Below are 13,772 nucleotides of genomic sequence, written 5' to 3' on the forward strand. Positions count from 1 at the left end.
AATCCATGTTCTCCACAGATGCTGCCTGACCCGCTGAGTTACTCCAGCACTCTGTGAAACGTCACCTAACCATGTTCTCCACAGATGCTGCCTGACCCGCTGAGTTACTCCAGCACTCTGTGAAACGTCACCTATCCATGTTCTCCACAGATGCTGCCTGACCCGCTGAGTTACTCCAGCACTCTGTGAAACGTCACCTAACCATGTTCTCCACAGATGCTGAGTTACTCCAGCACTCTGTGCATGAACCAGCAATTGAAGTTATAACGAGGCTTTACCAGATGAGCAGATGTCCGTTGAGTTTATTAAAAATGGGGGCGGCTAAATCAATGGATATTTTTAAGGCAGAGATAGATAGATTCTTGATTAGTACGGGTGTCAGGGGCTTTGGGGAGAAGGCAGGAGAATGGGGTTAGATGGGAGAGATAGATCAGCCACGATTGAATGGCAGAGTAGATACATCGCATCTAAGAGCTGGCGATATATATATATATATATATATATATATATAGTGTTTTCTGTCTAACCTATGGATGTCGTCAGGCAGGTGGGATCAGTTCAGTATGTTTTTCACAGCCATTGTGTGCCGAAGGGCCTGTTCTTGTGCTGTGCTGCTCTGCATGTGTTAAAGCATGTGATCTACCAGGGAGGTGTTTCGTCAGATTGCCACAGAACCATCAGTGTGTGTGTGTGTGAGGAGGCTGTGTGAGATGAATAACATCTCTCTAATCCCCTGGAGCATGGAGATTTTGCTTTGTGCATTCTCTGGCACTTGGTTTCAAAGGCGCGTGACGCTGTTCAGACATGGGAATAAGCAGTAAGGATTCAGATCAAGTGTTTGATCATTTGATTGCCATATCTAATGCTGCACACCCAGCAGTCCACCATTAAACAGTGTCATGTGTTTGCTTAACCTTGCAAATGCATCTGAAATATTCACAAAAACCTGGAGTAACTCAGCAGGTCAGGCAGCATCTCGGGAGAGAAGGAATGGGTGACGTTTCGAGTCGAGACCCTTCTTCAGACTGATGTCGGGGGTGGGACAAAGGAAGGATATAACTCTCGTCGAAGAGAGGAGGAGAACATCTTCAAAGTGGACATACTCCAGCATTTTGTGAATAAATCGATTTGTACCAGCATCTGCAGTTAAATGCATCTGAAAGTCTGATGAGGAAAACTTCCTTTTGACTGCTCACTGGATTACGTTGTGTGATTGTCTTTGCTTCAGTGAAGCAAGAATAACAGGTCTGCCCAAAGCTGTGACATCGTTAACCAGAGCTCTCCATGAAGCGTCTTTAAGGATAGGAATGATGGAACAAAGTTCCTGAGAAAGTCACACAGTGTGGAAACAGGCCCTCCGGCCCAACTTGCCCACACTGGCCAACATGTCCCAGCTACACTAGTCCCACCTGCCTGCACTTGGTCCATATCCCTCCAAACCTGTCCTATCCATGTACCTGTCTAACTGTTTCTTAAACGTTGGGATAGTCCCTGCCTCAACTACCTCCTCTGGCAGCTTCGAAGGTAGACACAAAATGGTGGAGTAACTCAGCGGGTCAGGCATCATCTCAGGACTCACCCTGTCTATTCCCCTCACGTTTTTGTACTCCTCCATAATGATCACCCGCTCAGCCATCTGTGCTCCAAAGAATAAATATCCATCGTGCCCAAGCTTTCCCTGTAGCTCAAGCTCTTGTGTGTTGGCTTGATCACAAATTCACACTGGTTCCATGTTATCCCACTTTCTCAGCCACTCCCTACGCATCAGTGGCAATTTACAGCGGGACAATCAACCTACAAACCCGCACGTCTTCACCAGATTGATTCCTGGGATGGCAGGACTTTCATATGAAGAAAGACTGGATAGACTCGGCTTGTACTCGCTGGAATTTAGAAGATTGAGGGGGGATCTTATAGAAACTTACAAAATTCTTAAGGGGTTGGACAGGCTAGAAGCAGGAAGATTGTTCCCGATGTTGGGGAAGTCCAGAACAAGGGGTCACAGTTTAAGGATAAGGGGGAAGTCTTTTAGGACCGAGATGAGAAAGTTTTTTTTCACACAGAGAGTGGTGAATCTGTGGAATTCTCTGCCACAGAAGGTAGTTGAGGCCAGTTCATTGGCTATATTTAAGAGGGAGTTAGATGTGGCCCTTGTGGCTAAAGGGATCAGGGGGTATGGAGAGAAGGCATGTACAGGATACTGAGTTGGATGATCAGCCATGATCATATTGAATGGCGGTGCAGGCTCGAAGGGCCGAATGGCCTACTCCACCTATTTTCTATGTTTGTTTGGGATGTGGGAGGAACCAGGACTGCGTGGTCACAGGGGGAACGTGCAAACTCCACACTGACAGCACCCGAGGTCAGGATCTAACCCGAATTTCTGCCGCTGTGAGGCAGCGACACTACCCGCTGCACAACTTTGCTGCCCTTGTTTGTGTTCAGCACTTTGGAGTCTAAATACCACCCCACCCCTCTGTCAGGTCTCTGGGCCCATCCCTGTCCCTCTATGGAGTGTGGGAGGAAACCAGAGCTCCCAGAGAAAACCCACGCAGGTCACGGGGAAAACGTGCAAACTCCGTACAGACAGCGCCCGTCGTCAGGAAGGAACCCGTGTGCCTGGCACTGTGTGGCATCAACAACCGCTGTGCCACCGTGCCACCAAGTGCTTGATTCCTAACCTGTTGTTCTTTGAATATTGAGTTTTTATTCTTCCCCTGCGTTGTGAAGGCAGTGTTCATTTTGCTCTCTCAACTGCAAGGAATGATAAAGGAGCCGCAGTTACCTTTGTGATTCCACTCTTCCTTACACTGCGTTTGCAACGTGTGGCCATCTCGACTTTGCTTTGCCTTTGACTACTTGCTGCACCTGGTAAAGAAAGCCTGTCGACAGGCTCATTGTGAAAACATAAAGCACCTCACTGGGTCAGGGGGTTGAGTCCAGCTCGCTGGTGTTGCTTGTAACGTATGGTGATCTGGATCTTTTGATGAAAACCAATCGCTTTGGTTGTGCCATTAGACATCCCCCCCCCACCCCTCTCCCCCACCCCCCGGCTGCCTTTGTTCAGACCCACGCAGTGAGGAGATTGAGATGCACGTCTGTGTGAGCATTGTTGCAACTTTACGTACAAATTGCAGGTATGCATTGCATGGCGACTTTAGCTGGCATGCTGTTGGGGGGGTGGGGGAGCATTGCTGCCACTGGCAGTGACGGAATAGATAGGACTGTTCGGTGACTTTGTCGGTGCCAACACATGGCAACACTTGTGTGCTGCCTAGGTTGTATGCAAAACAAAGCATCTCACTGTAACTAGGTATATTTGACAGCAAACTATCAGAATAAGCAGTCGGCCATTTAGAACTGAGATGAGGAAAAACTTTTTCACACAGAGAGTTGCGAATTTGTGGAATTCTCTGCCTCAGAAGGCAGTGGGGGCCGATTCACTGGATGCATTCAAAAGAGAATGCATTTAAAAGAGTTAGATTTAGCTCTTCGGGCTAATGGAATCAAGGGCTAAGGGGCGAAGGATACTGATTGTGGATGATCAGCCATGATCGAATTGAATGGCGGTGCTGGCTCGAAGGGCTTACTCCTGCACCAATTGTGTATGTATCTATCATTTATTCGAAAGAGTGTACAAGATGTTTCCCAGACCGTGCCAGTACCCTCTGTAGATTTTGTTGATCTGATAATCGTGGCCAGAATGCAGCTTCTATAACACGTCAGTGTGTGAGAAACTACATTGGCACGGGGGCAGAGAGATATTTGCAAGCTCCGTGCCCGAAACGTGTATGAGGGAATAGCGAGGGGATTTGAGTATAGGAGCAGGGAGGTTCTGCTGCAGTTGTACAGGGCATTGGTGAGACCACACCTGGAGTATTGCGTGCAGTTTTGGTCTCCTAATCTGAGGAAATACATTCTTGCCATAGAGGGAGTACAGAGAAGGTTCACCAGATTGATTCCTGGGATGGCAGGACTTTCATATGAAGAAAGACTGGATAGACTCGGCTTGTACTTGCTGGAATTTAGAAGATTGAGGGGGGATCTTATAGAAACTTACAAAATTCTTAAGGGGTTGGACAGGCTAGATGCAGGAAGATTGTTCCCGATGTTGGGGATGTCCAGAACAAGGGGTCACAGTTTAAGGATAAGGGGGAAGTCTTTTAGGACCGAGATGAGAACATTTTTTTACACAGAGTGGTGAATCTGTGGAATTCTCTGCCACAGAAGGTAGTTGAGGCCAGCTCATTGGCTATATTTAAGAGGGAGTTAGATGTGGCCCTTGTGGCTAAAGGGATCAGGGGGTATGAAGAGAAGGCAGGTACAGGATACTGAGTTGGATGATCAGCCATGATCATATTGAATGGCGGTGCAGGCTCGAAGGGCCGAATGTCCTACTCCTGCACCTATTTTCTATGTACACTCCACAGTGGACACAAGTGAGATCAGGTCGTGATGGGAATAACTGAGATATTGCCTCACAGAGCACAGAATAGGCAGCAAAATGGGATGTCGCAGTGAGTCAGGGTCCGTAGTTTGCTGACAGTGGTGTCACAGGTAGATGAGGGGACATAATTAGATGGGTGCCAATAAATCCAACCGAGAAATAAGAAATGTCTTCAAAAATGGTTAATATAAGAAAATAACTGCAGATGCTGGTACAAATCGAAGGTATTTATTCACAAAATGCTGGAGTAACTCAGCAGGTCAGGCAGCATCTCGGGAGAGAAGGAATGGGTGACGTTTCGGGTCGAGACCCTTCTTCAGTCTGACAAGGGTTTAAAGTGGCACAATGGAGATGGTGTTGGGCAGAAGGAAGAGCCTGTTTCTGTGCTGTGTGACTCTGCTTTTATCACTCTAAGTATCTCGAGTCAGATCAAGGCTGAGATTTTTGGATTACAGAGGAATTGAGGATTGCGGCAATTTGCAGGAAAATGTAGAGGTCAACAATTGGAACAATCTCAAACTCAGTGAATGTGGAGCAGGCTTACCAGGGTGAATGTGGTATCGTCTGAAGAATGCCCTCGACCCGAAACGTCACCCATTCCTTCTCTCCAGAGATGCTGCCCGACCCGCTGAGTTACTCCAGCATTTGTTTGTTTTTTGGTTTTTTTTTTAGAGATACAGCGCGGAAACAGGCCCTTCGGCCCACCGGGTCCGCGCCGCCCAGCGATCCCCGCACACTAACACTATCCTACACACACTAGGGACAATTTTTACATTTACCCAGCCAATTAACCTACATACCTGTACGTTTTTGGAGTGTGGGACGAAACCGAAGATCTCGGAGAAAACCCACGCAGGTCACGGGGAGAACGTACAAACTCCGTACAGACGGCGCCCGTAGTCAGGATGGAACCTGAGTGTCTGGCGCTGCATTCGCTGTAAGGCAGCAACTCTACCGCTGCGCCACCGTGTCTATCTTAAGAGGGTGCATGGTCTATTTCTGCTCCAGTGATCTGTATTCTCATGAGTTTTGATCTGCCATGGAGGTGAAACTCTTTCCACTGGTGGGGAAGTCAGCAAAGGCCATTGTCAAACAGTTGATGAAGCGTAAAGCAATGTTATTCAACAAGCTGTGATGTGAGAACTGATATGAAATTTCAGTGTGAAATCTCAAAAGGCATGTACACTTGAAACAGGAAAACCTGGATGGCTGTGGAGAAGAGCACTGGGATGGGAAGGAAATTGTGGAATTCTCTGCCTCAGAAGGCATTGGAGGCCAATTCTCTGAATGCATTCAAGAGAGAGCTAGATAGAGCTCTTAAGGATAGCGGAGTCAGGGGGTATGGGGAGAAGGCAGGAACGGGGTACTGATTGAGAATGATCAGCCATGATCACATTGAATGGCGGTGCTGGCTCGAAGGGTCAAATGGCCTCCTCCTGCACCTATTGTCTATTGAAAGAAAACTGCAGATGCTGGTTTAAATCGAAGGTAGACACAAAATGTTGGAGTAACTCAGCGGGTCAGGCAGCATCTTGGGAGAGAAGGAATGGGTGACATGAAGTTGTTGTGGAGGTAGCAACAGTAAGAACGGGCTGAACTGCCATCTCCAGTGGTCCATCATTGCGTAAAACAATAGCCGGTGTTTGGAAAGACTTCCTGATACTGTGCTGCAACTGAAGTTCATGTTCATGTGATAGCAGCAGAATGAGGCCATTTGGCTCATCAAGTCCACTCCGCCATTCAATCATGGCTGATTTATCATTCCCCATTCACCTGCCTTCTCCCCATAACCCCTGCCACCCGTACTAATCAAGAATCAATCTATCTCTGACTTGGCCTCCACAGCCGTCTGTGGCAAAGAATCCCACAGATTCACCACCCAAGGGAGAGGAAAGAAATGAGCTTTGATTGTTGTGATGATGACGGGATTTTTCAGGTGGTGGTTCGATGACTTGGCAGACTTGTTCCTCTTATGTAATTCATGAATCTAGTTTGTTCACACGTTTCAAAATAGCGTTCACTAATCTCAAGACCCTTTTCTCCATCAGTTCTGGTCATGAACCTGATCTCTGGTGTGAAGGACAACTCTGACCGTCTGTGCACTCAAGCTACTGCACCCTAAGGTAAGAGCGACGCCACACGGCTGTGGGGGTGACGTTTCCAGTCGTGGGAGAGTCTACGACCAGAGAGCACAGTCTCCCACCAAGAGGACGTGCCTTTAGAATGGGGCGGAACAGACAGTGGTTCAATGGTAGAGCTGCTGCCTCACAGCGCCAGAGACCCGGGTTCGATCCTGACTACGAGTGCTGTCTGTACGGAGTCTGCACGTTCTCCCCGTGACCTACGTGGGTTTTCTCCGGGTGCTCCGGTTTCCTCCCACACTCCAAAGACGTGCAGGTCTGTAGGTTAATTGGCTTTGGTAAAATTGTAAATTGTCCCTAGTGTGTAGGATAGTGAGAGTGTACGGGGTGATTGCAGGTCAGCACGGACTCGGTGGGCCGAAGGGCCCGTTTCTGCTCTATATCTCTGCATCTATAAAGTCTAATGTAAAGATAGAGTGCAGACCAATGGAAGGTGGAGCAGCATGAGAGATTGGTTTAAATAAATGATTAGATCAGTCCAGGAGCCCAGGGGTCCACGGTCCAGGGGGGCCTCAGTCTGGGGACCGGCAGATATAGAAACATAGAAAGTAGGTGCAGGAGGAGGCCATTCAGCCCTTCGAGCTAACAACGCCTTCATGGCTGATCATTCAAAATCAGTACCCCGTTCCTGCTTTCTCCCCATATCCCTTGATTCCTTTAGCCCTAAGAGCTCTATCTAACTCTCTTCAAAACATCCAGTGAATCGGCCTCCACTGCCTTCTGTGGCAGAGAATTCCACAGATTCACAACTCTCTGGGTCCTCATCTCAGTCCTAAATGGCTGATCCCTCATTCTTAAAGTGTGACCCCTGGTTCTGGACTCCCCCAACATCGGGAACATTTTTCCTGCATCCAACCTGTCCAATCCCTTAAGATTTCTTCTTCGGCCAACAGGGATGCTGCCTGTCCCACTTAGTTACTCCTGGATTTTGTTTCTTTCCAAGAATAATTACCTACAGTTCCGTGTTTCTACTGGTATGAAGAAGGGTTCCGATCCGAAACGTCACCTATCCATGTTCCCCACAGATGCTGCCTGACCCGCTGAGTTACTTCAGCACTCTGTGAAACGTCACCTATCCATGTTCTCCACAGATGCTGCCTGACCCGCTGAGTTACTCCAGCACTCTGTGAAACGTCACCTATCCATGTTCCCCACAGATTTAAAAAAAAATTTTGATTTAGATTTAGAGATACAGCGCGGAAACAGGCCCTTCGGCCCACCGAGTCCGTGCCGCCCAGCGATCCCCGCACATTAACACTATCCTACACACACTAGGGACAATTTAAAAAAAACATTTACCCAGTCAATTAACCTACATACCTGTACGTCTTTGGAGTGTGGGAAAAAACCGAAGATCTTGGAGAAAACCCACGCAGGTCACCGGTAGAATGTACAAACTCCGTACAGACGGCGCCCGTAGTCAGGATCGAACCTGAGTCTCCGGCGCTGCATTCGCTGTAAGGCAGCAACTCTACCGTTGCGCCACCGTGCCGCAGATGCTGACTGACCCGCTCAGTTACTCCAGCACTGTGAAACGTCACCTATCCATGTTCCCCACTGATGCTGCCCGACCCGTTGAGTTACTCCAGCACTCTGTGAAACGTCACCTATCCATGTTCTCCACAGATGCTGCCCGACCCGTTGAGTTACTCCAGCACTCTGTGAAACGTCACCTATCCATGTTCTCCACAGATGCTGCCTGACCCGCTGAGTTACTCCAGCATTTTGTGTCTATCTCCTGTGCACAGATGCTACGAGTCTACCCGGTATTTCCTGTTTTTAATTGGCATTCTTGCCTCACTCGTCTGAAGGTGGCCTGCAGTGGGAAAGCTGCTTGCATCTGACGTTGTTGCTGGAAAATACCAAGTGAAGCCAGGGTACCTTCTCGGCTGTTACTCTCCCATAACCAGAGACTGAGTTAAACTTTGTGGGACATAAATAGAACAGTACTGCCCAGGAGCAGGCCCTTCGGCCCACCATGTCTGATGCCTAATTAATCTGCTTGTATATGATCCCTCTATTCCCTCTATAACCATAAACCTCGTAAGCACCACTGGTATCTGCCTCCACCACCACCCCAGGCAATGTGTTGCAGGCCTCCACCCCCCTCTGTGTAATAAAACGTTACACTGCACACCCCCTTAAACCCCCCCCCCCACTTTATAGCTCTGCCCTCTCGTGTTGGACATCTCCACGCTGGAGGATAAAGGTTCTGACTGTCTGCCCCATCTATTGTAATTTTATATACTCCCATCAAGTCTCCCCTTGACCTCCAACTTTCCAGAGAATACAATCTAAGTTATGCAACCTCTCCCTGTTGCTGAATCCCTCTAATCCAGGCATCTATTCTGTTAAATTTCCTCTGAACCCCCTGTCCAAAGCCACCACACTGTCCTTGTAATGGGGGTTGACCAGAGCTGCATGTAACACTCCAACTATGACCCGACCAAAGTCTTATAGAGCTCCATCATGTTTTCCTGACTCTTGCACTCAATGCTCCTAGCAATGAAGGCAGGCATACCATGTGCCTTCTTTACCGCCCTATCTACTTGTGCTGCCTCCTTCAGTGAGCTGTGAACCTGGACTCCAAGATCCCTCTGTACATCAATGATCTACTTGTGCTGCCTCCTTCATTGAGCTGTGAACCTGGACTCCAAGATCCCTCTGTACATCAATGCTGTTCAGGATCTTGCAATTAACTGGCAAACTCTCCCCTCACACCCAACCTCCCAAAGTGCAACACCTCACACTTGCTCGGATTAAACTCCATCTGCCATTTCTCCGCCCATTTCTTCAACTGATCTATATTCTCCTGTATTTTCTGACAGATGTCCTCACTGCCTCTGATTTTGGATGTTGTCAGCAAGCTTACTCACCAACCCATCTACATTTACGTCCAAGTGGCTTATCGACATCAGTGGAAGTGGGAAGGATGTTGGGGCATGCACTCTGTACCACTGACCTGTTTGCTTTGCAGGATTGCAGTGCAGGCTCCTCTGACTCAAGATGCCTGCAGGCCTCTACTATTCCGTGCCATACTGTGCCATCTTCATTCTGCCAATCCTCATCATAGATGTTCCAGCTGTGGAGGGATATGTGTACGCGGTAAGTCTGGGCCTGCAAGATCTGGCCTGCAGCACCGATCTACCCCTCTGATTAATGGTATTGGGACCGTAGGAGCCAGTGGCTGACATTATCTAGTCTCTGCAGGCAAGCGCAGAGTGGTAGAGCTGCTGCCTCAGAGACCCAGGTTCCATCCTGCCTCTCTCTGGGTGCTGTCTGTGTGGAGTTTGTACGTTCTCCCTATGACCGCGTGGGTTTCCTCCGGGCGCTCCGGTTTCCGCCCACATTTCAAAGAGGGGCAGGTTTGTAGGTTAATTCAATGCCGCCTGATCCGCTGAGTTACTCCAGCAGTTGTACTTTCTTAAATTAACTCTAAAATTTGTACTTTGTTCCTTCTTCAAATGATGGTATCTGACTTTTTAACTGTCATGCGCCCATCTGTGTTGGCTGTGCCAGAAAGGGATTGTGCTCCTTTGCTAGGCCTCGCTGTTTAGGCCTCCTTGCAGGCCTCGCTGTTTAGTTTAATTTAGTTTATAGATACAGCATGGAAACACGGCCCACGAGTCTGCACTGACCAACGATCCCCGCACATTAACACTATCCCACACACAGGAGGGACAATTTACATTTATACCAAGCCGATTAACCGACAAACCTGTACATCCTTGGAGCGTTGGGGGAAACCGGAGCACCCGGAGAAAACCCACGCAGGTCACGGGGAGAACCTACAAACTCCGTACAGACAGCGCCCGTGGTCGGGATCGAGCTCGGGGCACTGGCCCTGTGAGGCAGCAGCTCTACCCGCTGTGCCAACGTGCTGCCCTCCCTACTGTGTGGCCGGCCACCTCCGCTACTGACAGGGGTTGTGGGGCGAAGGCAGGAGAATGGGGTTGAGAGAGAGAAGATAGAGCAGCCATGATTGAATGGCAGAGTAGATTGATGGACCAAATGGCCTATTTCTGTTCCTGTGTCTTATGAACATAACAGAATCTAAATTTTCAACGGTCTGTGTGCTGCAGAAATCGTATTGATTATCCATATTGGCCAATGTGGCCCTTGTGGCTAAAGGGATCAGAGGGTATGGAGAGAAGGCAGGTGCGGGATACTGAGTTGGATGATCAGCCATGATCATATTGAATGGCGGTGCGTACAGGCTCGAAGGGCCGAATGGCCTACTCCTGCACCTATTTTCTACGTTTTCTATGTTCTATGTTTTCTATGTCTGGAAAGTGACTCGACAACGTTATAACATTCTTGGATCAACTGGGGATGTTTAGGATTTGGTTTCTTATTGTCACATGAACTGAGGTACAGTGAAAGGCTTTGTTTTGTATGCTGCCCAAACAGATCAGATACATCACGCATATCCAATGCCACACATATCTGTACATCTGTTCACTTCAAACTCATGTACGTTCCAAAGAGTTTGTTTGTGCAGGTTTGTAGGTGAATTGGCCTTTGTAAATTGCCCCTAGTTAGTGGATGAGAACGTGGGGTAACTGTGTGAATGGGGGGGGTGATCGATGGCCCCAGTGAGTGGATGGGAACGTGGGGTAACTGTGTGAATGGGGGGGGTGATCGATGGCCCCAGTGAGTGGATGGGAACGTGGGGTAACTGTGTGAATGGGGGGGTGTGGTTGATGCCCCCAGTGAGTGGATGAGAACGTGGGGTAACTGTGTGAATGGGGGGGGGTCGATGGCCCCAGTGAGTGGATGGGAACGTGGGGTAACTGTGTGAATGGGGGGGTGATCGATGGCCCCAGTGAGTGGATGAGAATGTGGGGTAACTGTGTGAATGGGGGGGGGTCGATGGCCCCAGTGAGTGGATGGGAACGTGGGGTAACTGTGTGAATGGGGGATGACCGATGGCCCTAGTGAGTGGATGGGGACGTGGGGTAACTGTGTGAATGAGGGGGTGATCGATGGTCCCAGTGAGTGGATGGGGACGTGGGGTAACTGTGTGAATGGGGGGGGGGTGATCGATGGCCCCAATGAGTGGATGGGGACGTGGGGTAACTGTGTGAATGGGGGGGGGGTGATCGATGGCCCCAATGAGTGGATGGGAACGTGGGGTAACTGTGTGAATGGGGAGGGGGGGGGGGTCGATGGCCCCAGTGAGTGGATGGGAACGTGGGGTAACTGTGTGAATGGGGGGGTGATCGATGGCCCCAGTGAGTGGATGAGGGGGTGATCGATGGTCAGCATGGTCTCGGTGGGTTGGAAGGGCCGTTTCCATGCTGTATCTCTGCATGTATCTCTATACATCACTATCCATGCTCTCCTGAGATGGCCTAATTCTGCTTCTATCACTCCGAGTGTGGATTGCCACAGTGGGGTTGGCTCTGTTCTGATAGTTGCTCCCTGCTCACCCCCCCCTCCCCCCCGGTGAGTTGCATCACTAGGCACTAACACAATGTGTTAGCAACATGTTAAAGGTTGGGAATAATGGATGTGTTTGTTTCCACAGTACACAAACAGCACACCCAACACCACCATGATCTTCGACGACCTACCATCAATGTTTGGCTACCAATTGCAAAGGAATGGATTACCGGTAGGTTGATTATTTTACCTAAAGACAGAAAAGCAGAATAGGGGCATGCATTTCGAGAGTGCCTTCCACTATCTGATCACATCCCCAACATCTCTGGAGATGTGCAGGTTTGTCTTTAATTGGCTTGTTATAGACAATAGACAATAGACAATAGGTGCAGGAGGAGGCCATTCAGCCCTTCGAGCCAGCACCGCCATTCAATGCGATCATGGCTGATCACTCTCAATCAGTACCCCGTTCCTGCCTTCTCCCCATACCCCCTCACTCCGCTATCCTTAAGAGCTCTATCCAGCTCTCTCTTGAAAGCATCCAACGAACTGGCCTCCACTGCCTTCTGAGGCAGAGAATTCCACACCTTCACCACTCTCTGACTGAAAAAGTTCTTCCTCATCTCCGTTCTAAATGGCCTACCCCTTATTCTTAAACTGTGGCCCCTTGTTCTGGACTCCCCCAACATTGGGAACATGTTTCCTGCCTCTAATGTGTCCAATCCCCTAATTATCTTATATGTTTCAATAAGATCCCCCCTCATCCTTCTAAATTCCAGTGTATACAAGCCTAATTGCTCCAGCCTTTCAACATACGACAGTCCCGCCATTCCGGTAATCAACCTAGTGAACCTAGTGAATGTAAAATTGTCCCCAGTGTGTGCAGGATAGCATTAATGTGAGTTAATGTGACTGGAGGAGACTCACTGTGATGGATGTTTCTTTTGTTTGGTGTTAGTTTATGATTGTATGTGTTGTTGCATTTTTATTGATTATTCTTATTGGTCTTATTGTTGAACTGCGGGTAATTTTTTCCATTTCACTGCACATTTATGTGTATGTGACAAATAAATGACTAATGTGCAGGGATCGCTGGTCGGCGCGGACTCAGTGGGCCGAACAGCCTGTTTCCGCGTTGTATCTCTGAACTAAACTAAACTATATTAAACCTCATGGTCAATTGAGATATTGGTGTGGTGCAGCGGGTAGAGCTGCTGCCTCACACCGCCAGAGACCCGGGCCTATCTTGGTTACTGGTACTGCCCTTGCAGAGTTTGCATGTTCTCCATGTGACTGCGTGGGTTTTCTCTGGGTGCCCCGGTTTCCTTCCACATTCCAAAAAACGGCGGGTTTGTAGGTTAATTGGCTTCTGTAAATTGTCCCCAGTCCGTAGGATGCGAAAGTGGGACAACATGGTACGAGCGTGAACGGTTAGTATAAGAAAATAACTGCAGATGCTGGTACAAATCGAAGGTGTTTATTCACAAAATGCTGGAGTAACTCAGCAGGTCAGGCAGCATCTCAGGACAGAAGGAATGGGTGACGTTTCGGGTCGAGACCCTTCTTCAGACTGATGTCAGGGGGGCGGGACAAAGGAAGGATATAGGTGGAGACAGGAAGATAGAGGGAGATCTGGGAAGGAGGAGGGGAAGAGAGGGACAGAGGAACAATCTAAAGTTGGAGAAGTCGATGTTCATACCGCTGGGCTGCAAGCTGCCCAGGCGAAATATGAGGTGCTGTTCCTCCAATTTCCGGTGGGCCTCACTATGGCACTGGAGGAGGCCCATGACAGAAAGGTC

General features: G+C 48.9%; 1 protein-coding gene across 1 annotated transcript in view; it reads left to right on the forward strand.

Annotated features, from left to right (window-relative positions):
- The window catches only part of LOC144609725 (E3 ubiquitin-protein ligase RNF167-like), an 80,108-nt gene that overhangs the window by 14,359 nt on the left and 51,977 nt on the right, over nucleotides 1-13,772 (forward strand). Inside the window, exons 2-4 of the mRNA XM_078428230.1 lie at nucleotides 6,496-6,570; nucleotides 9,566-9,693; nucleotides 12,119-12,205. Of these exons, the coding sequence (XP_078284356.1) occupies nucleotides 9,595-9,693; nucleotides 12,119-12,205 (186 nt within the window). The 5' untranslated portion in view covers nucleotides 6,496-6,570; nucleotides 9,566-9,594. The remainder of the gene's footprint in view (nucleotides 1-6,495; nucleotides 6,571-9,565; nucleotides 9,694-12,118; nucleotides 12,206-13,772) is intronic.

Source organism: Rhinoraja longicauda, chromosome 34, assembly GCF_053455715.1.
Source record: "Rhinoraja longicauda isolate Sanriku21f chromosome 34, sRhiLon1.1, whole genome shotgun sequence".
Lineage (NCBI taxonomy): Eukaryota > Metazoa > Chordata > Chondrichthyes > Rajiformes > Arhynchobatidae > Rhinoraja > Rhinoraja longicauda.